This window comes from Ochotona curzoniae, unplaced genomic scaffold (assembly GCF_017591425.1).
Source record: "Ochotona curzoniae isolate NIBS_2020 unplaced genomic scaffold, NIBS_Ocur_1.0 scaffold_4505, whole genome shotgun sequence".
Lineage (NCBI taxonomy): Eukaryota > Metazoa > Chordata > Mammalia > Lagomorpha > Ochotonidae > Ochotona > Ochotona curzoniae.
This window is the reverse complement of record NW_024467118.1, coordinates 29,879,733-29,907,474: the sequence shown is the minus strand read 5'-3', so window position 1 is coordinate 29,907,474 and position 27,742 is coordinate 29,879,733. Positions and strand designations below refer to the sequence as shown.

General features: G+C 44.7%; 1 protein-coding gene across 1 annotated transcript in view; it reads right to left on the bottom strand.

Moving 5' to 3' along the window:
* SPATA18 (spermatogenesis associated 18) overlaps positions 1–21,686 on the bottom strand; it is a 30,637-nt gene extending 8,951 nt beyond the window's left edge. The window contains exons 1-7 of the mRNA XM_040966201.1: positions 21,600–21,686; positions 11,720–11,825; positions 11,484–11,599; positions 9,987–10,087; positions 4,646–4,741; positions 2,830–3,036; positions 1,236–1,560 (exon numbers count right to left, since the gene is read on the bottom strand). Coding sequence (XP_040822135.1) covers positions 1,236–1,560; positions 2,830–3,036; positions 4,646–4,741; positions 9,987–10,087; positions 11,484–11,599; positions 11,720–11,825; positions 21,600–21,686 — 1,038 coding nt within the window. The remainder of the gene's footprint in view (positions 1–1,235; positions 1,561–2,829; positions 3,037–4,645; positions 4,742–9,986; positions 10,088–11,483; positions 11,600–11,719; positions 11,826–21,599) is intronic.
* Positions 21,687–27,742: the final 6,056 nt, after the last annotated feature.

Below are 27,742 nucleotides of genomic sequence, written 5' to 3'. Positions count from 1 at the left end.
ATATATTAACTCCAGAAACTTTCATCCTTTTTATGCAACAGGCATTAGGAAAACTCAACTGTGCCTGAAAGAGCAGAGCTCTGATTTCAGGGTTCTAACCAGTTCAATGAATAATCAATGAGATGGCATAAGGACCTAGGAATGGTGAGCTGCTTTGTCTAAAGACCCAAGTAGGGTCCCGGAACGGTAGTCTAGCAGCTAAAATCCTCATCTTGAAAGTGCCAGGATCCCATATGGGCACCAGTTCTAATCCCAGCAGCCCCGCTTCCCATCCACCTTTCTGCTTGTGGCCTAGGAAAGCAGTCAAGGGCGGCCCAAAGCCATTGGACCCTGTAGCCATGTCGGAGACCCAGAAGAAGCTCCTGGTTCTGGTTCTTGGTTTCGGATGAGCTCAGCTCCAGCCATTGTGATCATTTGGGGAGTGAATCAGCAAATGGAAGTTTTGCTTTGTAAATCAGGATTATATTTGAGTACTTTAAAAAAAAAGTTGGGTTTGTTTTTTTTTTAAATTTATGAGAATGAAAGTGAGCTCTCACCCACTGGTTTATTCACAAATGCCTACAGCTGCCAAAGCCAGGAGCTGGGACCTCAGCCCAAGGCTCAGCCCAAGGGAGCCAACCAGCTGAGCTGTCGGTGCTGCCTCCCTGACATGACTGCAGGAACTAGAGTGGGAATCAAACTCTGGAGTCCTCACTGGTGGGCTAAACTACATCCCTTGGATTCTTAGTTTAGGGTGATGGCCTTAGCGATCACTCTTAAACGGAAGAGTTAACACAACCACAATCATGATTTTCTTTCCCTCTAAGACTTGAAAGAAACCAAGTGATCATTCCTAGCAAAACAAACAAAAACGTCTGTGTGTGTGTGTATGTGTGCGTGTGTGTGTGTGCACACGCACACACGAATGTGCCCACATAAGACAAAAGGTGCAAAGCAATTTCAACTTCATAGACACCCACTGGAGATGGCCATCTGTTTACAGGTCCTTCTTCAACAAATGTCTGGTAAATATAAGTAACGCGTGAAGGAGTGCAGTGTTGTTGACCGTGAAAAATGACTCGTCGCCAAATATTTGCGATAGAAGGAAAGAAGGGAGGCAAAGCAAAGTCAGGGAATCTGTGCTGCTCTCTTCCTTTGGAGACCTCCGGATCTCCCACCACACCGTTGTCCCCTCCACTGCCCCCCAGTGGGTCTGAAGCTCCCGGGGACCAACCGGGCGACAGATGCACACGTACCACGGTGGCGATGTAGATGATTCGCTGCACCATATCCGCTTTGTCGATGCAGCGCCGCAGCAAGCCTTGCGCATCCAGGCGGGCCTGGGAATAGGCATCGCTGAAGCGAGAAAGGAGGGCTGCTTTGCGCGCCACACTGGACAGCTTGGCCCGGTTGGGCGACGGGCTCCTGATTTTGGCGACTGCGGCAGAGGGACTGGCAGACCGGCTGCGACTCTGGCTGCGGCTCTGGCTTCGGCTCTGGCTGCGGCTCTGGCTGCGGCTCTGGATCTGGCTCTGGCTGCGGCTGCGAGCGTTGGGGCTAGGAGACCGGCTCCTGTCCGACCTGTCGGTGAGCAAAAATCAGCCAGAAACCGCCCCCCCACCTCCCTGTGGTTTCTGGATTCGGGTTCTCCTCCCCGCAGAAATAGCAAAGAACCCTGAATTTCAACTGCAAACAAGAATAACTCCGTGGCTGCGTGGTGGCTTAGGATTTGTAAAGTACTTGCACTCATGCAGAACTTCCAGTTAGCCTTTAAACAACTCTGGGAGACTGCTCACTTCACAGAGAGGAGTCAAGGTCAGAGAGGCTCATGGGCTCATCCTGGGGTAACTCAGCTAGCAAGAGCCAGATGTATAGGAGAAACCAGCCTTTAGTACTGCTTACCCTGAGCTCACTGACCAACACTGCACACAAGCACATCCCATGGGCTTTGTAGTTGGTGTAAAATGGAATAGACAGACTGAACAAGGCAAAGCAGATACTTGTTCTCATCCAGTTCCACCACATCACACCAATAGGATCCCTGCAACACATCCCCTCCTTGTGCCTTAGCTTTTACAAACATAACTGTTGTCCTGTTTTGGGGTTTGGGGATGAAGGGCCAGGACAACTAATGCTTACAGAAGCACTTGATGAAAGTTGTACTCTTAAACTAAAAACTATATTTCCACCAAATATGCAAAGTCTATTTGTATTACACCAAGTGCAAAGTAAGTTATCAGACTAGCTGGTTCAAAGGAAAAGTTCCCCTCCACTCCCAACCCCACCCCCAAAAGGGAAATTTTTGCAATGAAACTATGAGATCAAAGACCATGCAAAGCAGAGCAGCGCTGTGCTATGGAGGCAGTCAAGAGCAGGTTGGTTTGGGCAAACTTTCATTAATGCTGTTTGCCAATGCCCACAGTGCAGAGGCCCCTCACAGAAAGGCCAAACAAGGGAAATAGCCTGCCATCAAACAGACGGAGAGAGAACTCCAAGGCCTCGAAAGGAGGTTCCTGCTATGGAACATTATTTCCACATGGGCACCACTTGCTTTGCAGACTCCCACAAGCCTGTTTCAAATGAAAGAACCTCCCTCCTATTTCTCAGCCCACGATTAATAGGTGCCCAAGTACTGGCAACCCAGGAGGTGTCTTCTCTCTCCCTGGGAGAGTCCAGGTGAAGAAAAACAATTCCCTTATGACTCAAACGTCCCATGTTGTTGGGGCCTGGGGTACTATTTTCCTGTTTCTTTTCCTTCCCAGTTCAGACTTTTGCCATTAAGTTGGGGGTGGGGGGAAGGCGGGGTAGAGGGAATGCTTAAATGAGACGATCTGTAAGAATTTGTCAGACCTTCCTTGGAGATTGGCTTTCTCAGCAGACAGCACGGCTATCTCGTCCTTCAGGGTTCGGAGCTGTTTCTCATAGTCAGAAATCACATCTGTGTCCTGCTCTTCTGGGCTCCGCCTGGAGGCCCGTGGTTCAGATTTCCGCTGTTCAGAGCGCCTGGGCTCTGAGCTCCTGTGGCGAGCATCCTCCTGGGCTTGAAGAGATTTAAGCCTGAAGAGGAGAAAGACAGAGAGGGGAGGAGGGGGCAGGATAGAGATGACATAGAGAAAAGAAGAGGTGGTGGAGGAGGAGGAGGAAGGAAAGGAAGGGAAGGGAGGTAAGGAAGAAGCAGCAGTAACAATCACTGTAAGACTTCACACTTGGAAAGCTACTGGCGATGCTTATTGCTACATGTGATGGAAACAGGAACACATTAGCATGGAGGAGAAGTTCCAGGGCCAGGGCGCCACTCCACATGCCTGCACTGGAAAGGAAACTCAGGACGATTCTCTAGTGAAAGCAGAATAACCTTCGGGTCCTATAGTTGTTTCTCACTATCCTGATACTAACTACACACAATTCCAAAAACGTATGCCCTTCAGATCCTAGTCTAGAAGCTAGCCTAAGGCATCATCTCCCAGCCTCACCAACACTTCAGTCCTCTCAGTAAATAGAATACGGAGGAAATGATGATGGAAATGGAACCACATCCACAAGACTAGCTGGAAGTGTGGACTATGAAAATGGTGCAGCACAGAAACAAACAAACAAAAAAAACTCTGCAGCCTCCTCCAGTTACAAGAAGCATGTCCACTGGGTAGGTAGAAATCAAAGCCAAAAGAAGAGAACATGCTGTGATGAAAATAACAGTGATCTAAACAAACTGGAACGGAAGGAAGTAGAATTATAAAATTCACAGCAGAGTTAAAAACTACATCAGAATTGGGCCAGAATAGAACCGATGTCATAAGAAATTAGTAAATGAAATAATCAATGAACCAAATAGAAAGAAAGGAACTAAACCAAGGTGCCTGAGTATTCCTGAAAAAAGTCAGAACTGGAGCAGTGTGTACGTAATATGTGTAAAATATACTTACCATTTGGTTTTTTGGGGGTGGGGGAATGAAATTACTATCAAGGAGTGTTTAAAAGGATCATTGTTTACTTTTTCCTTCTAGCAATTTAGCTTTAGGGAATAAATTAAAATTGAAGATTTTCCCCCAAATTATCCCAAAGCTATTCTCAATGTTGAAAATTAGTATCTAAGTAAATATTCCATGTTTGATAAACAGCCAAGTAATAAAATATAATGGGTTTATTTAAAACTAAGTCTGCAGGACAATTGTCTTACTGAAAATAGGAAAACTACATTTTTTTTTAAACCCCTAGTTGTACACTTATGTACTTTATCTTAAATCTGAGTGAACCTTGGAAAATTCATGGAAAAACTGTATTAAAAAAATACACAAGTTTCGAAAATATTTTGTGCCAGATGCACTATTTATCTTTTAATTCCATTTCCTAAGAACTTTTTGTAGTAGTCTCACATTTTAAAATCTATTTTACTGAGAAGGACTGTTGCATGGTAAGAGCAACTGACACCAGAATTAAGAGAGCTTTCAGATTTCTTTATACTGTGTTGTACTTTCTATAGTACCTAGACACCATTGCTGCCGTAAGAAAAATACATGAAACAGTAATTGAGAATCCTGTCTCTTTTTCTCTTTGTGAGCAGACTCTTTCATATTGTAATAAAGCATCAAAAAAAAAAAAAACCCAAAAAGCTAAGTTCAACAATTAATCAGCAGGCTGCAAAAACCCTGCCAGTTTTTTTCCTTACTGCTTTTTTAGCTGATTTATTTCCTCCTCTGCAGCCAAAAGGGATATGGCCGATCTGTTCTTGGTTTCTTCCAGATTCCTTTCTGTTTCAGTCCGACTGTAAGAGAAATCAGTAACTAAAGACAGATTTTTTTCAAAATTGGCAGTCCTTCTGAATTGGTTCTTTCGAGAATTTTTGGCATGTGATAGAAGCTAAAGATAAATAAGATCAAATTGAAGGCCCCAACATTCAAATTGTATGGCAAATGTTATGGTGGAGTTGTATACCAAACCATGCTTTCATCCTTTGCTCAATGTCAAGCACATGTTATAGAGCTATTACCCTCTAAAAGACTATGACATAATTATTAGTGTTAGAATGTAAGAGAACAAAGAACTATACCATATTCCTCTTTCTTGTCCTCCTAATCTCAATGTACAATTACACCAGATTCCTGGCCTGCCTTTGTCCAGAAACCCTCCATTTTTTTTTTTTTTTTACAATATACCAGTACCTATTGTCATTCATTGTACTGTAGAGCTGCTTTTGACTTCTTCTCACAGGTTTCCTAAACGTTAAAAAAAAAGAAGAAGAAGAAGAAAAATTAGTCACCTACCTGTAGAGAAAGTTCTCCACCCCCGACTACCAAGCATTTGATGTTGCCTGCCTCTGCATTCCTCAATTTTCTGAGCAAAATTCCCTTTTGTCTACATAGGTTGACATTGTTTCAAGGATGCTCCTCACTGTCCGTTAGTTGTACTCAACCATACGCTTTCTTTGGGTCTATCTAAACTTCAGAACAAATGGACATGGAAAGGATGGCATGGATGAAAACCAACAGCCCCTAAGGCAGTTGTCTCAGCTAGCAAACAGAGGCATCGGGGGTCACTAAACGTTTCCTGGCTTCTCTGAGCTGGCCTGCCTAGGAAATCCAGTGCTCCTCATGACTGCTGTCCTGAGGTCGGGAGGCAAGTCACCACCCCCCTCCTCTCCTTCTCTTTGGGTGAAAAAACAGTAGAAGGTAAAACACAGGCATCTTCACCTACAGACGGAGGCAAATTGAGAAGTTCATGGGCTAACAATATCTCTGTCAGTCTGTAGATTCCCAACCAACAGACACAGTGAATTCCACCCAGGTTCTCACCCACCTGTCTGAAGCAAAGCTGTGCCCCCTCGCCCTCAGCTTCATCCACATGCATCTCACTGCATCCACAATGGTTTAATTTATTTTTTTTCTTTATTTTTGACAATCTTTACATAGTTGATTAGGGCACAAAAGGTCAAGGGCTACAGAAAAGTGGGTAAAACTATTGTTTCCACATTATTACTTTTTTTTCTGTATCTGGGGTAAAGGAGGAAGGGTTTTATTTGATTTGTTTCTGCCCCAAGCAGTTCAGACAGTACCTGTCACATGGTAGAGTTTTTTTTTTAATGAAAAGTAAATGCATGGATGAATGAATACAATCAGATGACTAAAGGCTAAAGGAAAACCGAGTAGCAACAGTGTCACAATATGACTACTGGAGGTTGAAAGCAACCGAGCTGGATTTAACTCAAATGTGAACACAATATGACTTTTAAGAAGGAAAAAACCATAGAATATGAAAAAGGAAAGAAAACAGACTGAGCGAGGAAGGGGCCAACAGGAATGAGGAGGAAGTTTAACTTTTCCCCAATACATGCATAAATGTGAGAGCACATGCATGTAAGAAGCAAACACATGTGCCAATGTCACACACCTGGACGCCATGCAGGGAGGAAGATGAAGCACACTCATGTGCCCAGAACTGTGCTTTTAAACCAGGCTAGCCCTTTATTTAAGTGTTTTGCTATAAGCTTATTCACTCACTAAGCAGATCGTTAAGAATTTACGGGGACCACACGTGATGCTCAGTGCTGGCAACACAGCAACAACAACACAGGGACAGAGCATGCTCCCTTCCAGGCGTTCATGGGAACGGAGTAAAAAGATAAGCCTATTTTGATGCAAAAATTTGAAATCAATACATGATTTTGAGTTTGTTTGTTTTTTTCATATTCTCCACTTTCCATGAGGCTCTTGAAGCACCCTCCTACAAAATTCATACAGCAAATTCTTTGGAGCTTCCAGTCTAATTGGGGTGACATCATAAAATTGCAAAAGCAAGTTCAGTTTCTAAAGTTCCCAATGGTGGCAAGTGCTATTTTGAGCAAATTCTACTGCTGTGAAAGAGAATTAAAGGGGACAGGAATTTATGGTGGCCACAGAGAGACTCTGGGAAAGTTGTCATTAAGCTGAAAACTAAAACAGCATAAAGAGCCAGCCACACAAAGAGTGAGCCGAGGAAAGTTCTCTCAGGCCAGTGGAAGAACACGGGCAAAAGCCTCATGGTCAGGAAGGAGACAGTGATGGAGTGAGGGGAGCTGCACAGAATGCAGAGTCCGTGCTAGCCCAGGAAGGACACTGTGAGAGCCCTGAAAAGGAACACAGAAGTTTTCCTCTAGTTATAACAGAATATAAATAGCTTTTAAACTGGGAAGTTAATTGATACAGCAAAAATAAACATGGTTTCTAAGTGGAAAATGGATTGTAGTTGAGCAAGAACAGAAGCAAGAAAGCTGGTTGGAAGGCAACCAGGTCAAGACATTTCAGAACCCCCTTAGGGTAGGGGGTAATGGAATAAAAAGAAAAGGGACAAGTGTGAGGGATGCATCAGAGGTAGATTTAGCTGGATGTTCTAATAGGTTAGATAGAAGAATGAGGAAAAATGAGCTCCAGTCCAGAGGCACCGAATCTGCCAGTCCTTCCTTGTCCGGGGTGTCATCCAGCTAGGGTAGTCCTACCCCTGTCCTTGCTATTATTGGAATTTGTACCTGTGGAACTGAGTCAGAACCTAACCAGTCTCCATAAGGGTAGGCATGGGGTACATCCTTTGGAGGGCCATTCATTCATTCCACAGTAGGTAGTATTGTGGACTTAAGAAACATGCAGGCAGAGGAACAGAGAGCTGACTGCCACAGAATATGAGGAGCAGACTCCTGTCACTTGTGAAGCCATACATTTTAGAAATAGAATAAGAACTATGGGTAGGCTAAAACAAAATTCAAGAATCCAGGAGAAGCTGCAAGCCCTGTCATGTATGCAACTTTCAAATGCTTCTGGGAGTGGGAGGAGTATGGCTAGACAGGGTACACACATAACTGAAAACCCCAATAGGGCAGAAGGCATGCAAGAGGGTACGTGTGTGTTCCCAAAACTGTTCATGCAAATTTTCTGCTTGGATTTATTTTCAAAGATAAAAGCATGCCTGTTTTCATAGTTTCTTGGTCCCTGGTGGTCTTATCTGAATAACAGTGCTGACTATAACAAGATAGGGCAGGGATTATTTCTGTCTCCAGCTAGTGATCAAAGACATCAGGACTCAGCAGCAAGTGGATAGGGTCCCCATCACCTGCAGTGACTGCCCCCAGGAAACCTCCCCAGATGAGGCACAGCTCAGGATCCAACATCAGAAGACACTAGAGCCCAGGTGGAGCCCAAACCAGTAAGAACCAGAGAGCAGAACAAGCCCTAAACCCCTCCCCTTCAGCACCATGGCTGGACACAAGCATCCCACCAGGAGCTGCCCATCTAAGGAAGGATGAGGACATTGGAGACCCCACAGCAGAGCTAAAACAGCACGTCAGGCAAACTCCCACTTGGGATTGGCTTAGCATTTACATGAAGCAACTAGAGTACTCCAAAAGAGATCATGGGGCCGTGAAGTGGCACTTTTAAGGATGTTACTCCCCCAAGTCCAAAAACAACCAGTATGAGTTGAAATGAACTGTAAAACTCAGAGAAATGTGCTTTTCTGCACAGTACAGTTGTAAATTTTGACTGTGGCAGGTAAACAACTCTCCATTGACTATGCAGCTGATTAAAAAATGAATGGGGCCCATTGCGGCAGCTGAGTGGCTGAAGTTCTCGTCTTGCATGCGCCAGGATCCTATATGGTTGCCCATTCATGTCCCAGTGGTCTAACTTCCCATCCAGCTCCCTGCTTGTGTCCTGCAAAAAAACTAAAGAGCAGCTGAAAGCCTCAGGACACTACACCCATATGGGAGACCCTGAAAAAGCTCCTGGCTTCAGATCAGCTCATCTCAGCTCCAGCCACTGCGGCTCTTAGGGAGTGAATCAGCAGACAGATCTTTCTGTCTGTCTCCTTTTCTGTAAACCTGACTTTCCAATGAAAAAAAAATTAACCTTAAATAGAAAAGAAAGATAAATGTGTGTGTGTGTGTGTAGGTGCAAGCACATACAAAAAAATACCAAAATGTTCATAGGGACGAGATGGACAATCTTCAACCTTACAGTTTTATTTATTAGATGCATTTAGAGAAGAACCTTCATGGTACTTTTATAATTAGTCAGAGCTAAATCAAGAGATATTTTCCATTACAGGAAAAAGAAGAAACTGCATCAGAGAACAAGTCAGAATGTCACACACTACTCTGACACAAGCCTTCTCTACTCAGAGTGGACTTCTTTGCTGTCCCAGTCACGTCGGTAGTGGAGCAGTGCTATGGCAGGAGAAACACCTCACTGATGGAATCTCATACATTTGTCTGACTTCTTTAAGTACAAACCCAAAGTCTGCAATTTTATTTGCAGTGATTCCTTAACCTGGCTGCCCTGGCTCACTCTTTCTTCATCTCACAAGGAAAACTCTCTCTGTCTCTTCCATTCTGCCTTTCAAATAAATATATAAATCTCTTTCTTAAAAAGATTTTTTAAAATTTGTATTGCAAAGGCAGACATACAGAGAGAAGGAGATACAGAGAGAAAGATCTTCTATCTGTTGATTCACTCCCCAAGTGGCCACAACGGCCAGAGCTGAGCCAATCTGAAGCCAGGAGCCAGGAGCTTCTTCCAGGTCCCCCACGTGGGTACAGAGTCCCAAGGCTTTGGCCGTCTTCTGCTGCTGTAAGGGAAGTGGAGCAGCTGGAATACAAACCAGTGCTCATATGGGATCCCAGTGGATGCAAGGTGAGAACTTTAGCCACTAAGCTATCGTGCGAGGCCCAATAGATGAATCTTTTCAAAAAAGAAAAGAAACTTCAACTGTCTTTAAGGAAAAAAACATTTTCTCCCAATCGTCAGATTTGCATCTGACCATCCTGTTTGTAAATATGCACTGATGATTGGATTATGGAAAAGTTGCTGCAGAAATGGAGCTGAGGGACCAAGGATCACAATACAGTATAGAAAATTCTGTCCCCAAACCAAAGATTCTCACAGCACACACACACACATTTCATTCCCAAATCTCTACATTTGACATGTAAGGCAAATGAACTGACAACAACACTTTTTGGAAAAGATAACTTGCATTCCTCTTACTCGTCTTGAATCTGAACACGGGTTGTGTTTAATTCATAGTCCAGTTGATAATCTCGATCCCGAGGACCCGAGTCTTTATGCCTCTCCCTATCGAATGTGTCCTGGAAGCACATATCAAGACATAGTCTGGGTTTAGGAAAAGACTTGGCTGAATTCCCAAAACATCAAAACATGCTAAGCAAACACCAGGTATAAAATAGCACATAGTGTATTACAATTACAACCAGTGTAATGCAGATGATGTTATTTTTGATTACATAAATCACAACAGGGGTTGCTCTGGGGAGTGGCATGAGGAATGCTCTGAAGTGATTGGAATGTTTTATATGTCAATGGCGGTATGAATTACATGACTACATGCAGCTGTCAAAATCTGCCAACTTGTGAATTTCATGCTACCTAAGGGTACTTCCAAAAAGTTCATGGGAAAAGAACTTGAAAGGTAAGTTTACATGGGACAGACATTTAGAATAGTGTTTCAGATGCCAGTTAAAATATCCACATTTCACACTAGAATATTTGGGTTGACACCAACTCTAGCTCCTAACTCCAGTTTCTGGCTAATGTTCACTCGGAGGCAACTGTGATGGCTCAAGTATATGGGCTACTGCCATTCATTTGGAGCACCTGGATTGAATTCCAGGCTCCAAACTTCAATCTGGCCCAGGCCTAGCCATTGTGAACATTGTGAAGTAAACCAGCAAATAGTTCACCAGCTGTCAATCTCTCTCCCTCTCTTTGCTTTTCAAATAACTTTTTTTTAAAAATTGATGAGGAGTCATCAAAAAGCTCATGAAAATGCAAATTATGAAAAACTTACACATGGACTTCAAATATTTTGCAGCAAAATAAACTTATCTCTTAATTTTATTTTCCACAAACTTTTACTAGTATGCTGGAATAATTCCTCATTGGAAAACATTGATTCGTGACTACTGGTCTATGGAGTGCTGACTTTCCACGTGTGAAGCCCTATTCACATTGTTTCTCAGACTTACCACTCCTAATATTCCCAGTGACTTTAGGAGATTAGCAAAATCATTGTGTCCATCCAGTGAATAAGGCAACTGAGACATAGAAGGTTAGATACATTCCCAGGGTCACAGAAGAGAGAGTGGCGTTCCGCCCTGTGACCCCCCCAGCAGGAGTCCTCCAGCCACTGCTTCCTAAGGCCCTCTTACTTAGAACTGTCCACTCTAAAAGCCTTCCTTTTAAGAAGGAATGTATGCAGATGCATATTAACATGTGTAATTACAGATACGCATGGTTTTGTTCATAGTAACACTGATACCTTTAAGCAAGGTTTGTGTTTTCTTCTTAGTTTGATCTTCAGCTGTTGGAAAACTCACTCTCTCCACGGACACCATCAGTGTTGATTGTGAAATATGATCCTATACTTCAGTCTACAGGAACTAAGCTTTCTTCCCATTTAGGAAGTTTCAATGAGTTTTATTTCTCTGTTTCAGAGAATCTGGAGTTAGCTTTGTGCACCCTTACCTGTAGAGAGGGCACCTTGCTGTCAACAGGTTTCCCCATGGAAGCAGCAGTGAAGGAAGCCTCCAGCCAAGGCAGAAGGCGGGACTTGATGGTTTCCACACCCTCATTATGTCCTCCTGGAACAGTACACACATCAAGTCAGCAAGGGAAGTTCAGCCTCACCCACTCTGGCAGAGGACACACACACACAAAGAGAAAGGAAGGGAGAACTATATGGAAACCATGGCCATTCTCACCTTCTTGGGCTGCTGTAGTAAGTATCCCAAAGAGTTGTCCCTGGACTTTGGCCACTTGTTCTATGAGCTCAAGGCAGAGGTTTAGATTCTGATCACATGAGTTGTTCTGTGAAGCCAAAATACAAACTATTAGTACAATCCTTCACCTGCGAAGAAGACAACAGCCTTGCTTGACTCAAGGCAGGTCTGGATCAGGTAGGTTACAAGCACAGTGACTACTGTGTGGTCAGCCAAAACCCGTGTCCCTTTGGCCCTGAACACATTCATTATCCCTGGCAGGTAGTTTGGCCATGTAACTGAGTTACAGTGAATGGGTCGGGAAGTGATGTGGCAGCATGACCATGACTGATGAAGAAGAAAGCCTCTTGGGTGATTCTCTTTCTCTCTCATCTTCTGCCACCACAATGTAGAGGACCCAGGGAACACGAGGGAGCCACAGCTTTCTAAGGTTGCCGAATGGACACTTGCATGCAACTTGTTTTTAAATAAAAAAATCTGGTTTGTGTGTGGTGAGCCGCCATTTCTTATAGTGATAGTGATACTCAATGGAATTTTGCAAAAATCCTTCTATAAACAGACTCTAGTAACACAATGAAATTTGTTGCCTAATTTATCTGCTTTATTCTTGTCCTCCAATCATATTTACTTTTTATATTGTATGTGAAAAGAGAACACTATTCCTTAAAAAAAAAAAAAGATTTACTTATTCATTTGAAAGGCAGAGCATCAGAGAGAAGGGCAAAGACAGACTGATCTTCCAGCCACAGATAGGTTTACTCCACAGGTACCTACAACATCCAAGGGCTGCACGGTGAGGATCCAAAACTTGGGCCATCACCTGCTGCCTTTCTGAGTACAATCGTAGAAAACTGAGTCTGAAACAGAGGATCTGGGACTTGAACCAGGAAACAGAAAACCATGCATCACAATGAATGAGTTATTAACAAAGCTCAATGACTCAACTGGCGAATTCCCTGCCTGCAAGTGCCAACATCCCATGTGGGTGTTGACTTATGTCCCCACTGCTCCACGTCCCATCCACTCCCTGCTTATGGCTGGTAAAGTAGTGGAGGATGCCCAAAGCCTTGGGACGCTGCACCCACAGCTCCCATCTTCAGACACACTCAGCTCCAGCTATTGTGGCTAACTGGGGAGTGAATCAGTGGATGGAAGCTCTTTCTCTCTCTCTCTCTCTCTCTCCTTTTCTCCATGAATCTGCCTTTCCAATAAAAATAAATAAATCTAAAAAAAAAAGTTATTCACATAACTTTTATTTAAATGTATAAGGGCTATCTATGCTATATGGCAAAGTAAAAGACATTGACTCCCATGGGTAAGTTTTAGAAGTATTGTCCTCAGGCTTGTGTGAGAATCACTCAGGTGGATGATACAAGCCACACAATTGATCCTTTAAACAGATTATCAATATTGGATTGAAGATGAGTGTGAACTAAGGCAGGAAAATCAAGATATACCATATCATAGGTATAGAATTTAAAACAAACTTCAAACATATACAGTAGCTTCACACAGATTGGAAAGTGAAAGGTAACAATAAAAAGGAATAAAATACTCAAGAATATTGTCACCAGCATTATTAGCATAAAAAACATATGTTCTTTTTTTTCTAAAAGATTTTATTTTTATTGGAAAGGCGGATATACAGAGAAGAGAATCCTCCGTCCGATGGTTCACTCCTCAAGTGAGCACAACGGCCGGCAGGGCCTGAACATATGCTCTTTCAAAGTTGCTAATCCACATGCAGCAGGCGTGGGCTACTATTCCTGACTACGAAAGTCAGGGCGGAAGAAATACTGAGTTTTGTTAGGCACCAAATTCTCTGGCCTGAATGAAGCTATTGTGTCTGTGAGGTTTTCTTATGCTACTACAGATATTTTTGCAACTAAGTTCTCTTGACTCCTGCCCTAACGCATCCTAGAAGCTGGCTCTCCTAACTATGTAAGAAACAAAGGGTGCTTGAATAAGATCAATGAGAGCAGGAGGGAGGAGGGAGGGGCTACCTTGAGAGCTTCTGTAGGCATAGAATCCTTGGGGCTCAATGAGCACATTTGTGAGGCCTGATGAAGGGAAGAACTACATTTTCAGAGGAACCCATAGATGGGAATGTGATGCCATTACCCAACCTGAGGCCACAAGAGGAAGACCAGCAACACAGAAGCCAGCTGGTTCTGCTTGGTTTGCATGGGTTAGTGGTCCCTCAGCAGCATCCACATGGACCCGTCCAAGGTCATCAGGTCAGGAGCTCTGGAACCAGATCTGGGTGTCACCAGGATTGGAAAGGTGGCTGAAGACACAAAACCTGATATGTCCATTGCTGAAGAAATATCAAGAGGATAAGGACTGAGGAAAATTTGGATTTGGCTGACCATGGGGAGGCCTCTAGTGCCCACTCTGGGATCACTGAGAGCAGAAAGTTGTGGGGAGAGGGGGGTTCCACATTTCTCCATACTGCACTGGGTTGGAGGAGCAAATGGGAGTAGAAGAGGCAAGAAAGACAGATTACTTTTTCAGGAAGTTTCATAGTTTGGGGAAAGGAACATAACAACAGCTTTGTCCCTAAAACTGGCCCCCTATTCTGCACCATGGTTGACTTTACTGTAACAACTTACCTCAACAACAAAAATTTCAAATCAAAATACCAAATTTTAGATATAAAAAAAGACTATGTACATTCTCAACAGCTCAGCCAAGTTGCTCTTCAGGTTTCTCAGGTAGAACTTTTGGTGTCATAACCCATAGTTAATATTCTTATTTTATTTCTTTCACTATGTACCCTCCTTAAACAGTGACAGTACTGACATTAACAAGCTTTTCCAAGTGGAAAATAAAGACAAATTAAAAAGCTAACAGTGCCCCTCTTAAAAACAAAATACTCTGCTTTGAATCTTTGGCAGCCACAACTTCGTCATTAGTAACTGGCAGAAAGGAAAAGATAATTGTAAATGTTCAATACACTCTTACCCACACTCTCGGCTCCCTTGCAATTAGGTTGGAGCCAAGAGAAGCTGGTGGAAGTGAATGTTGTGTGCAATTTAAGGGTAATGCAAGTTCTTGACTCTTTCTTCCCTGCTAATCCTCAAGGTCATGTGGCAACATGAAGGCCAAAGACAGTGAGCAACTGCCACCAAGGAGGAGCAGTGCTACCAGACTTTTCCTGGAGGAGAAAAAAAAAGGGGAGGGGGGCTCTACAGAGACACTGACATTTGAGGTTTTAATCATTCCCCTATCTTGGTCTGGCTAGCTCAGAGATAAAGGTCCTAAAAGGAAGGAAACATGTCCTCTGTAGGCTTACTATCCGGATTGAATGCTCAAAAACATAAAAGCGTGTTAACTAAGCAGCAGGGGTGAGGGTGGGCCAAGAGTCTGTTTGAACACACCATGGCAACATATCAGCCTTAACAACCTTCTGTACTGGAAACCAGGCATGTTCTGGCAAAGAGGAAGCTTCTATTCCAACCACAAAGATGTTTCAAAAGCAAACAGGACGCCTCCTTCAGATCTCCCTTCTGTACAGAGATCCTGAATGCACTCAGCACAAGTTTCAGAAATACACCAGAGAATTGTGTATTGTCAGAGAATGTCTTACATTACCACCTTCTTACCATTGCTACTCACAGACTGAATAACAAAAGCTTCTGGGATAGAACGTGCTGGTGTCTGTTATTTATGAAATGTAATCTTCTACCTTGGCAATGGGGTTATCAAGGATATAGTACGATTTCACCCCTTACTACTATAATCATATAGAATACCTACATTTTTAGAATAAAAAATCTCAGAGCATCTCATCCAGGTTAATTCCCTCATCTACAGGACCCTGGGGAGAAACAAAATGACCTCCTTTGGGATCTGCTTATATTGTCAGGTTAATTTCTCTTCTCAAATGAACATCTCTCTAAGGTGTACTTGCATAACCAGAAATCAGTTCTGTATAGAAGGTTATTTGAGCCTCTTGCACAATTGATCAATAAAATCATACAGACATTGTACTAGAAGTTCGGGCATTTGGGACAACATACACTTATGTGAACCTTAATGACCATTCTGAGTCTTTGCTCTTTTTTTTTTTTTTTTTTTTTTTTAGTCTTTGCTCTTATTCACTAAATGAACAGCTACATTACGAGAGGTTGCTTCATGTAATCTCTTTCCTAACATGCTTCTTGTCCCTACAGATCCCAATTTCCCCACTAACCACAGCACACGCACATACACAAGCACATCAGAAGTGATGGGAAAAATATCTGTCAAAAATTACTGAACAATGCACACCATGACGCTTGTAAGTGGCCTTTAACCTACCAGGTAGATGCTCAGTCACTACACTGATTCTGCATTCTTTTAATGACTGAAACAAAATGAACGGGCAATGTTTGCTGTTGTTCTTAGCATGTGTTTCTTGGGGCAGGCTCAAAAAATAGTCTTCCTTGGAAGTTCTTAAAAGTGATTTGGCCAGAAGCAGTCCTTTCTAGGACCTGGAAGGCTGTTGTTTGTTGTTTAAGATTGAAAACCAGCCAACAGAGGTGAGCATTTAGCCTAGAGGTTACAAGCCAGTAAAGATGCCTGCATCCCACTTTGGAGCACTGGGTTGGATTCCCAACCCAGACTCCAGACTCCAGCTTGAGGTTGGTGTGTGGCGTGGGAGAACAGAGTCCCCATCAGCTATGTGAGACAGAGTCCCCATCACCTATGTAAGAAACCTGAATTGTGTGCTGGCTCCAGGATCTGCCTTTGCCCAGCCCTGGCTGTTGCTGCCATTTAGAAAGAACTAGCAAATGAAAGTGCCTTCTTTCTCCATCTCTCAAATTATATACATATATAACACAAATATGTATATATAAGCCAGCAAGTAAACAAAAAAGGCTTTGGGATAAGCAATTACAGTATTCAAGAATTTACTGTCTCTAATATATTGGTGCATATGATGACCTATTCCAAAAACCCTGTGTTAAACATAAGAAATTGAAGATAGTAATAAACACTATAATTTAATGTCTTCTCCATATTTCCAAAGTACTTATGCACTGTGACCATAACATCTCAGATTCAAGTGTGGACTGAACAAAACTAGTACTCATTTATTTTTCCTTCTTCACAATTTCACAGGTGACTCATTAGTACCACAAATCTTGGCAATCTCGGCATTTTTCCTTATTAAGTTGATAACATCCAGCTTTTCATTTAAAGGAAGTAGTTGATAGTTTCTCTTTGGCATATATAAATGGCCAGTCTCACTACTCTCTGGGACCATGATTAAGTAAAATTAGGGATAGTCGAACATTCAAGCACTGCAATAGCATGACAGCTGTCTGACTATCAAGACTGCTCGTACGTGACTCTAAGCAGGCAGTGCCCCAGCACAGATACACCGCACAAAGGGATGAGTCACAGACAACGTAGAACGACATGAGATTTCATCATGCTCTGCAGAACACTGCACAAGTTAAAAAGTATAAATTGGGCCCTGGTGTGATAGCCTAGCCACTAAAGTCCTCTCCTTGCACATGCCGGGATCCCATATGGGTGCTGGTTCTAATCCTGGAGGCCCCGCTTCCCATCCAGCTCCTTGCTTGTGGCCTGGGAAAGCAGTCGAGGACGACCCAAAGCCTTGGGACCCTGCACCTGCATGGGAGACCCAGAAGAAGCTTCTGGCTCCTGGCTTTGGATCAGCTCAGCTTCAGCCATTGCAGCCACTTCGGGAGTGGATCATCAGATGGAAGATCTTCTCCTCCTCTCTGTATATCTGCCATTCCAATAAAAATAAATACATAGTTTTTTAAAAGTATGAACTGCTTATTTCTGGAATTTTCCATTTTTACTTGCAGCATAGGTAACCAAATCTGTTGAATGCAAAACTGTGGTTAATACACAACTACTGTCTAGAATACAATGAAGCAGACCCTATAGCACAGATAAAGACAACAGAGGGGTGTGATGGCAGAATTAAGGCAGAGGTGATGGGAATGGATAAGGAGATTACATGAGCGAGACACAGAAGAAAACTAAGGTTTGAGTGCTAATCCCATATAGCTAATAGGAAGAAAAAATTTATGTCTTAGAATTAATCTAAGTATTTCTCTTCCTTGCAAATAACTTCTTCCCAGGGGGAAGACTGTACTCACATTCCTAACTCTATAGGAACACTATGGCGTTTTCATTTGCTCAAGTTAATTAGAACTAAACCAATGTTGTCACAGAAAAACCAACTTTCCACAGCAAGCATAATTTGTTTTAAATAAGCAAATATGTTCCCTACAGCCAACATTTTAACAAATATTTGCCATAGCGAATATTCTTCATCTATGGTTTCAAGTCCCTGAAACTAAGTTTTTTGAAGTGTTCTGAGAGAGCATTTAGCAATTGATCAGAATTTAAACTAGGCATCACCAGCTTAAGATTCAGGGGAAGTTTGGATGTGCAACTTAGATTTTATGTTAAGAGATTGATAATTACTATCTCATCCTCTCTTTAACTACACAAATAATCTCTGCTAAAAGCACTTCCATCGTTGCACAAATACCCCAAAATGGAACCTGTGGCTTCAAGTTCCAGTGCAATTTTTAAATTATTTTTTACAAATCCATTCATTTTTATTTTATTTGAAATGCAGAGAGGAAAGGAAAGAGACAGAGGACAACCAGGGAGAGAAGGAGAGGGGGGAATTTTCCACCCACTGACTCTCCAAATCTGTAGATGCCGTCAATATTTAGGGTTGGTTCAGACTGAACACAGGAACCATGAGCTCAATCTGGGTCTCCCATGTGGGTGACAGGCATCCCACCATCTGAATCTATTTTTCTATGAGCCTTTATCTACCTCCTTCCAAGGTGCGCACTAGCAGGAAGCTGAATCGGAAACAGAGGAGCTGGGACGCACACCAAGCACTCCAACATGGGGGAGGGTGTCTCAGCCACTGTACTAGATACCCACTACTCAAAGCAATTTTCATAAAGACTGAGTTATGGGTCCTGAGTGAATCCTTTTAACTCTACACTGGATATGAAATTTTTTTTAAGAAGAATTAGTCAAAGAAACTGTGTGGCTTAACTCATTGTTAAGTAGTTGTTGATCATCTACCACTGTCAACTACTGTTCTATAGCACTGAGTAGCACAAGGCAGAAATTTCTGTCCTCTTCAGTTCACATTCCAGTGGAGGGAGTAGGGATTCTGATGAGAAAACAAATTACTGAATAAGTAAAAATTAATAGGTATAAGCATTGGGGCTGGTGTGTTGTAGCAGGTAAAACTCCCACCTGCAATATTGGTGTCCCAAATGGGTACTAATTTGAGTCCTACCTTATTTATACCTGATCCAGCTCCCCGCTAATGGCCTGGGAAAAGCAGCAGGTGACCCAAGTGTTTGGGCCTCTGTTACCCATGACAGAGATCTGAATAAAACTCCTGGATCCCACCTTTGGCATGGCCCAGCCCTGGCTGTTGTGGACATCTGGGGAGTGAACCAGTGGATGAAAGATATCTCTCTCTCTCTCTCTCTCTCTCTCTTTCTCTGTCTCTTTCTGAAAAAAAAAAAAAGTATTTTTTCAAAAAGATTTAGGTATTCTGGAAGAAGGAAAAGGAAACAGTGCATGTCCAGGTATGAGGCTGGGAGACTGTAATTATAAACAGGATGTGCAGGTGGACACCTCTTGGAAGATGACATTTACTTAAAGGCTTAACGGAGGTAAGAAAGCCATGGAGATAACATAATCAATTAAAAGCTTTTAACACAGACTAGCTAAGAGCAAAATGCCCTGAAACAGGAACACGGCTAGCTGGAACTGTGCTGGCCCAAACGGTGGCCACTAACTACACACGGTTCTTTGGGTTCAAATTGAACTGAAGTGAAACTAAAAACTCAGGTCCTCAGTGTGTACTCACCACATCTCAAGCGTCTAACAGGCCCCATCCTGGAACATGCAGGTGCAGAACATTCCCAAACCCAAGAAAAGCTCTGTGGGCAATACTCTCCAGGAACAGCCAGCAGACTAGGCAATGAGATCAGAGGTGATAAAGAGATACAGCCATGCATGACTCTGAAGATACGTGGGGAATCTTTGCCTTTCATGCTGAAACATTGGTCGAAGGTTGAAGGACTCACCTGAGGAGTAAGTTGATCTGATCTGACATGGAGACAACCCTCTCTGAGTTACTATTTTTGTAATAATCTAGACAAAATATGATTGAACAGGGACCTAGTAGTGGAAGTGGTGAAACTTTCCAGCTTCTGTATGGATTTTGAGGTTGGAACAGACATTTGCTGGTGGAAAGGATGCAGAATATGTCACAATGAAGAAAGTCAAATTGGGAAGGCGGTTTGTGTTTGGAGCCTGGGAAAGGCTACACTCGCTTGGACAATGACTGGCTTTTGACTTGATAACAGCACTCCGTACTGAGATTGTCCCATGGGCAATCCGGGAAGTGAAAGCTGGGATGAGAACTGTCTGCAGACAGATGCACTTTATCTGCATCGTGTATGAGGAAGCCTCCTATGTGACAGGGATGACAAAAGCCCCAGAAAAGTGGTGGAGACTGGAAAATGACCGCTAAGTCTGTGGCTGCGCGTGGGCATTCTCCATCTCTGCCAAGCAGTGGTACAAGCTGAAGCCACCGGGAAAGGGTCTCAACAAGAACAGGGCGATGAGAGGTCACCAATATGGGAAACTGGTCAAGTAGGTCCTTGTCCAGTACTTAGGAAGTTTCCAAACAATCACTTATTTTGTTCCAATCAAGTTCTAGTGTCATTTGTGTCAAAGCGACAAACAACATACTCTGTGAAATGCAGGATTTTGTTAGGCCACAGGTCAATACAAACAGGAATACAGATGTATGAGCATGTGTTCTTCTCAACACCCCGAAACCATGTAGAGCAAGTGGGGACTTCAAGTAGTGAGGGGAACTTAATCTTCTGTGATAGAGGTCATGGTTAACCTCACTGAATTATTCTCTTTGGAAATGTTCTTTAGAGGAGACAAAGTGAGGAAATGCCAGACACCAGTAAGGAAGGCTTAGAAGAAAACGGTCACTTGAGAGGGAGACCAGGAAAGTTCCAGCGGGTTCCTGGCAGCTAACAGCCAGAAACATACCCAGGCTCCAAAAACGTGAAGCCTGGAAAGAAACATCCCCCAGTGCAATCGCTGCCATCTCTCAGAAGAGGCTCTGAGACTCAAGGAGGGCAAACAGATCGCCCAGATTGTTCTATAATTGCTCTGGGCAGAACCAGACCCTGACATCCAGTTCACGCCTGTCAGGCCTACACCTGGGTCCAGCAGACCAGAGGTCAGAATTCACACCAATACTTTGGTGGGTGTGAGGGTCGTGGATTAATAAGACTCTCGGAGTGCTCTGAGATCACTGGCTCCTTACATATGTCCTGGCAACTGGATTTCTTCCATTTGCCTTGCTGTTGAAAATGTGCCGTGGGACCAGCACGAAACCGACCAAGTTAACATGCATTTAACTCACTGCTGGGTACCACTGCCTGGGTGTAGGTTTATAATATACCTATTCTAAGATGACCCCTGCACGGCCTTGGAGTGAAAGACTTGCAGAAAGGCTGGTGTTGAGTTCAACTAGTGTGTGGAGAACGACGAGAGCGAGGGGTGTGTGTTAGGCTCTGGTGGAGGGAGCAGCCAGACTGGTTGCAAATCGCCCACTTTCCCGTTGCTAGGGCCGACCGCGTCCTTGGTTACGGTGCAGCTTCCCTATCTGTAAGTACCTAGTGCTGTAAGCAATCACGCGCACCGGGTGTTTGCAAAGCGGCCGCCCGACGCAAACCTCTTTCCTCCCTTAAGAACTCCTCAGGCCAGAGTTATGCAGGGAACCACGCCTGGCGAGCCGCGGTGGCCTCCCGCCCCGACTCACGTTGTATTCCTTCATCCAGGACTCCAACTTTCCCTGCAACACCCGTAAAGATTCGTTGGAGACCAGCCTCCGCAGGTTTTCCGCCATTGCTCGCTTTTTGGCTCAGCCCGGCTCTGGAGATGGAGACCCGGAGGGGACGGGGCGGAGGGCTTCCTCAGGGCAGCGGGGTGGAAAAGCGGAGAGCCGGGGATCTTCCGGAGAGGCTCAGAGCGCCGCCGCGGGGTCCATCCTCCCCCTCGGGTGGGACCGGGCAGGGTTCGGGAAGCCGGGGGGAGGTGCCCTGGGCCGCAGCCGCAGCGCCTCATCCGCCGCCCGGCGCGGTCTCCTGGCTGCCCCGCCGCCGCCGCCCCCGGACCCGGCCATAAATACCCTCCCCGCCCTCCCTCACTCGGCGATTATTAAACAAACCTTGACGTGGGCGGGCCGGCTGCCGGGGACGCGCGCTGCCCCGCGTTGGGGCAACGCTCGGGCACCCCGCCCCCGCCGCGCCCTCCTCAGGCCCGCAGGCCCGGGGGTCGGGCCCCGCCAGGGCAGGGCCATGTCGCTGCTGCTGCTGCTGCTCCTTTTTATCCTCCTCCTCGTGCTGGTGTTGCTGATGGCCGAAGGCGAGGGCGCCCGAGCCACCGGGACTGGGGACTGGACCGCCAGCTTTCGGGCGCCGAGACCCCGGCTGGCGGCGGTGGCGAGATCGGCGGAGGGGCCTCGGCGGGCCGCGGCGCGGGCTGGGGGGCAGCCGGAGGCGTGTGGACCCGAGGCAACGCTAACTCCCTCAGGCGTCTTCGGTGAGCGTGCTGGGAAGCACTCTTGTTTGGGCCTTGCACTTCCGTGACCCTTCCTGGGTGATACCTGGGATCCTCTTGGGTGAAGTGTGCTGTAATTCAAGTTTCAACTCCTCCCCACTTGTATCTTTGGCTTTTTTTCCTTGACCTCCCTGGGTGGGTGTGCAGGACAGTAGCCTCCAGCTGCAGCCTGTTCACGAGGTTTCGTGTGCGGGTTTGGGTAAGTGGCCGGGCGTATTTGCGGGTAGTTTCGACTGCCAGGATGCCCTGGACGGCGTCATTGCGTTCTGCATTCTCTGGCTGGGACTTTGTCACAGTTCACACCTCCCCGTGGGGTGCTGTTAAGAAGAGTGCCCTGCGACTGCAGGCGCCAGTTAGAGCTGCCCCATGCTTCAGCCGTCATCTGACACAGAAGTAAGCCTTGTTCTATCTCTTGCCAAGTTATGCCCTGCCCATTGAAGCGATGGGCGTGTCGCAGAGCTTTCTGTCCCGCGAAGCTAAGTCTGGCCTGTTTCTTCCGGCATTTGACATTATATGAACCTTGCGTATTTCTGAGTAACAAAATTTAGTTTTCACCATGTGTTGTCCTAATGTCGTTTGAGGACAGGGATGGCACTGCCCATGAAGCAAAATGAAAAGAAAAGCTCAATGCTGATGGAATGCTCCCAGACCACAAAGCATGGATCGTATGCAGTAAACGTGTTATTATGATACAGTAATTGATAAATTGAAGTATTAAACAGTCGTTGAACTTTGTCTATTAGTATACAATATTTCCTGGGCGTATTTACATAATAAGGATGAAAGGGAAAGGAGAACAGTTCAGATTTCTTCATGTGGGATCAACAATTACATGTTAGTACAGGTCACTGGAACCCTTGAACAGTCCTGTTTACATATTCATGAAACCCAAACTGTGGCACATTAGAGCTTTTGTAAAACAAAGAGTAAATCCTCTTATTTGATGTTGTGGGCAACCTAACTGGCTGTTTTTTTGTTTTTTGTTTTTTGTTTTTTTTGGTTTTTTTATGATGTTCATAGAGTTGGTGAAGGTGGGAAGGATTGAGAATTGGGGGAGAATGAGTGAGATCATTGTTTCCAAACTCTCCTTCCTCTTCCTGCATATGGGGGAAGGAGGGAGACAAGGGGAGAAGCCACACCCAGCCTCCCAGCCTCCCCAGTATCTGGGGATGGGGAACCATCACCCTATGCCATCCCATGGTCCCTGGTTGTGGAGCACGCTCCGAGGGCTCTGCTCAAGCGGTTTTGGTAGTTCTGAAATGCTGTCGGATCTCCACTCCAAGGATGAAGAAATCCTTCCAAGGCCCATTGGTTGACATAGTCCACCTTAGGGTCTCCATTCGCCCAACTTAATGGGCTTGTAATGCTTGGCTTCATCAATCTGTACAACATGGACAATAGTTTCGTTTTTGTTCTTTTTTTTTAACTCTGTATGATTCTTACGAGACTGAGGTAATTCCTTTGAGGCATTCAGCACAGTATTTGGCACTTACTGTAGTAGGTGATATACGCTGTCGCTATTTTTAGGGCTGTAAATCACAGTATTGTACTTAATGAGGAAAACTGGATTGGAAATTATCTTTATCAACAGTGGGCAATGATTGAGCAAACCTGTCAATGAAATGTTGCTCACTAAATCATCTGTTTTTTGAAGAGCATTGAAAACCTAGGAATTCTCATTATTTGAGGATAAGTGAAAAAGCAGCACACTAATACGTCAAATTATGTAGTGTGTATTACTATTGGTGATTTTATACTTTGATTTTACACACTTCTACTATGAACTTGACTCAAAGTAAACTTGTTCTAAATCTGCAGTGGGTGTGTTCAGTATGAGCTGGGGATGTGACTATAAGGGTTAGTTTGTCTCTAGCAGGCTCTGCCCAAGCCCATGGTAGGCTCCTTTCCCTGCCATGAGGCTGCATCCCATCTAGAGACCACAGCCCATCAAGACCAGTGCAGCCTGGGAGTGGTACTGATCCCAAGCCTGCTGTGGTCTATCTGTTGCTGAGGGGACTCACTGCCAAACACTGACCCCACCAATCACTGGTAATGCCAGCTAGGCTGCTCAACCAGGGCCAAACAACTCCCCTGGACATGGAAACAGGTCCAAGTACACTGGCCTATGACCAAGGACCATCAGAATCTGCTCATTTCTGGTGTTTGTTGGAAGGGCACGAGGTCCCCAGACAGCCCAGTTACTGTCTGCCCACTGTTGTGGGAGGGGTGACAGAGCAGTACTCAGATACCAGGCAGACCCTAGGTTGCTCAATAACAGGTCCCGTGCACACCACATGAGAAGGTGATGCCAATGCATGCCAGAATGAGTACAGCTCTTCACATGACATTGGACAAGTCCAGAGATGGTCCACAGATGCTGGGCTGATTTCTGCGGCCCTTAGGTAGATGGCTTAGTGTGTGTACATATGTAGATTGTGTCTGGGGAGCAGTCAGCAGAGTATCTGGTTCAGCTACCATCTTGCTTCCACTTTTAGTATATCTAACCAAGACGGTGTTGATATGATGGTGCTAGGAGTCAACTGGATGCCAACATGATCACATCAAAGAATAGGCTAAGCAATTGATGCCCCATTTTTGAGCTTTCAGATGATGCTATGTGACATAAGTTTAGACTCTCCATACCTGCAGGAGTAAGTGGATATTCTTATAGGTGCCCTTCATGATAACTGCCTTCCATGAGGTATTTGGTGGGTGCTGAATAGCACTCATTTTTAGAGGAACACCAATCAGTTCACGTCACTGATTCTGGAAGGGTCCATGAGTTTCACATTATAAGCATGCAGTTAACATGGGTCAGATTTGATTCAAAAAGTAAGTTAACTTTTCCGTGGATATGAAAAAAGAAAATACCAGATTTTATTTGGGAAATATTTTGTTGTTCTAAGTTTATCCTACGGACTGTCCACTTAGCATTACATTGGAGAAGCTGAATGGACAGCAAACTTGAACATGGGCACAGCTGCTGTGCCTCACACTCTGCTTCCTATGCAGCCTCCAACATGCACCTTTCTTAATCTGTAAAATGAAAGTCATGGGCGAGATGAGCCTTCCGGCTCTCGCAGTGCTGACAATCTGAACACACCGCTCAGATTCAGGGCTCAGCAAACCGTGTTCTTTGCCACATTTTCACAGTTCATGTTGGGCCCAGCCTTAATTCTGACAGCATTAGCCAATCACCAAAAGTTAAGCTCTTTTCCCAAGTAAAATGAACTCCACTGAAATAATTCCTACTTCTAGCTCCAATAATTACAGGATTTTACTACAGTTGTACTTTTTTATGCATGTAAATCCACTTCAGACTGAGAAACTTGTCCTAACTCCTCTAACCTCTCAGATATCACCTCTGTTCCTCAGGCTTTCTCTCTCTCTGATGCTGTTCCCATCCTCATAAACATATGTATTTGTCTGCCTCTAATAAGCTTCTTAAAGAAAAAGGAAGAAGCTTATTCAGCAGGGCTTATGAGAAAAAAAAAAAAACTGAAGAAAGAGGGGCAGTGAAGAGAAGATGGGAAAAGAAGAAGGAAGACAATGATTGGCTACTTTATAGCTGATATTAAATCCCCATGAGGTAGATGGCAAATGCAACAGATGGTTGGTTGTCCTTGAAGTATTATCATTCTTCGTTAATGCCACGAGACATTTGCTCTAGAGGAGTGTGACAAACACCCAGATAGAATACACTTCCTCATGGTTCTTAATTTTGCCTATTCTGAATTTTGCCAATACTAGTCAACTGGAGATTTTTAATTTGGGATTTTTAAGAAACCAACAAAGACCAAATTGAATTCACTCCATGAAGTTAGTTATGTGTCCACAGTTCACAGCAAGTATAATCAGGAACAATAAGCTGCAAGGACATCCAAGGGGACCCTCATGTTGAGTTCCGGGCCTTCTTCACTGAGGAAAGTTGCAAACTTTCAGCTGGCAAGGCTTTAAGAATAGGCTGTACAGGGCTGGTGCTGTGGCACAGCTAGCTAAACTTCCACCTGCAGTGTCAGCATCCCATATGGTGCTGGCTCGTGTCCCTCCTATTCCACTTCTGATCCAACTCCCTGCTTGTGACCTGTGAAAGCAGCAAGGGATGGCTCAGTCCTTGGGCCCCTGCACCCACATGGGAGCTGTGGAAGAAGCCCCTGGCTTCTGGTTTTCACACAGCCTTTGAGCCCCTTGAGGGCATGACCAGCAGATGGGCGAACACTCTTTTCTATTTTTGTCTCCATCACTCCACCTTTCAAAAAGATGTAAAAGAGGGAAAGGAAGAAAGTACACAGAGACCGATGGCCAGTTAGGTACTGACAGCCAAAATCAGGAAAGAGGGCAGAGAGACTGGGGAGCACTGTGACAGAGGACCTGGTCTGGAGCTTCACAGCAATGTTCTGATACCAGGCAGAGAGCACAGCAAAAGAACTGTTCCAGTCATCGAAAAGCAAAAACCCATCTGATCCTAAAAGCTTTCACTGGCTGGACCCCAATGACTGCCCAGTTAGGGAGTTGGGGGGCTACGGTTCAACTCACGAAGAACACTTCCCACATCTTTTATTATTTAAATTTTTAAACATTTCTTTCATTTATTTTTTATTGGAAAGGCAGATTTACAGATTTATGGTTCACTCCTCACATGGCCACAATAGCCAGAGCTGAGCCGATCCAAAGCCAGAAGCCAGGAGCTTCTTCTGGGTCTCTCACGCAGGTGCAAGGTCTCAAGGCTTTGGACTGTCCTCCACTGCTTTCCCAGGCCACAGGCAGGGAGCTGGATGGGAAGTGGACTAGCCAGGACACAAACGGGTGCCCATATGAAGCTGTACCCATATGGCATGCCGGTTCATGCCAGAATTTAGCCATTAAACCATCGCACAGGCCCATTTTGGTTGCTGTTGGCTCCACTGCATAAAAAATAAGCAACCAAGCAAAATAAACACCTAACAGTATTACTGGATTGCGTGAAAACAGGCAATGGATTTGTGAGCAAGGTGTTTGCCATCTGGATGGTTCCCAGGGTGCAGTTAGTCCCCATTAAGTGGTTTCCCAATGGCACAACTCGTTAACATTATCCCCAATACCAAACGGAGAACTCCACCCTCAACATGGCAGTAAAAAGTAAAGAAGCAGTGCTCAGGTGCCTCGGAATCTTCCCCGGGGACTCCGCATTTTCAAGCTGTCAGCCACCTAGTTAGCTGGCAACTGTTCCCTTGGGTCCACGTTGACACCACCGTGGTCCTCGCCCGCGGGGAGGTTCCACATCATCCCGGACTCACGAAGCCGGGCGGCCGTGGCTGACAGCGCGTGGAGGACGCCCCGGCCGGGGACACTCAGCCCGCCGGG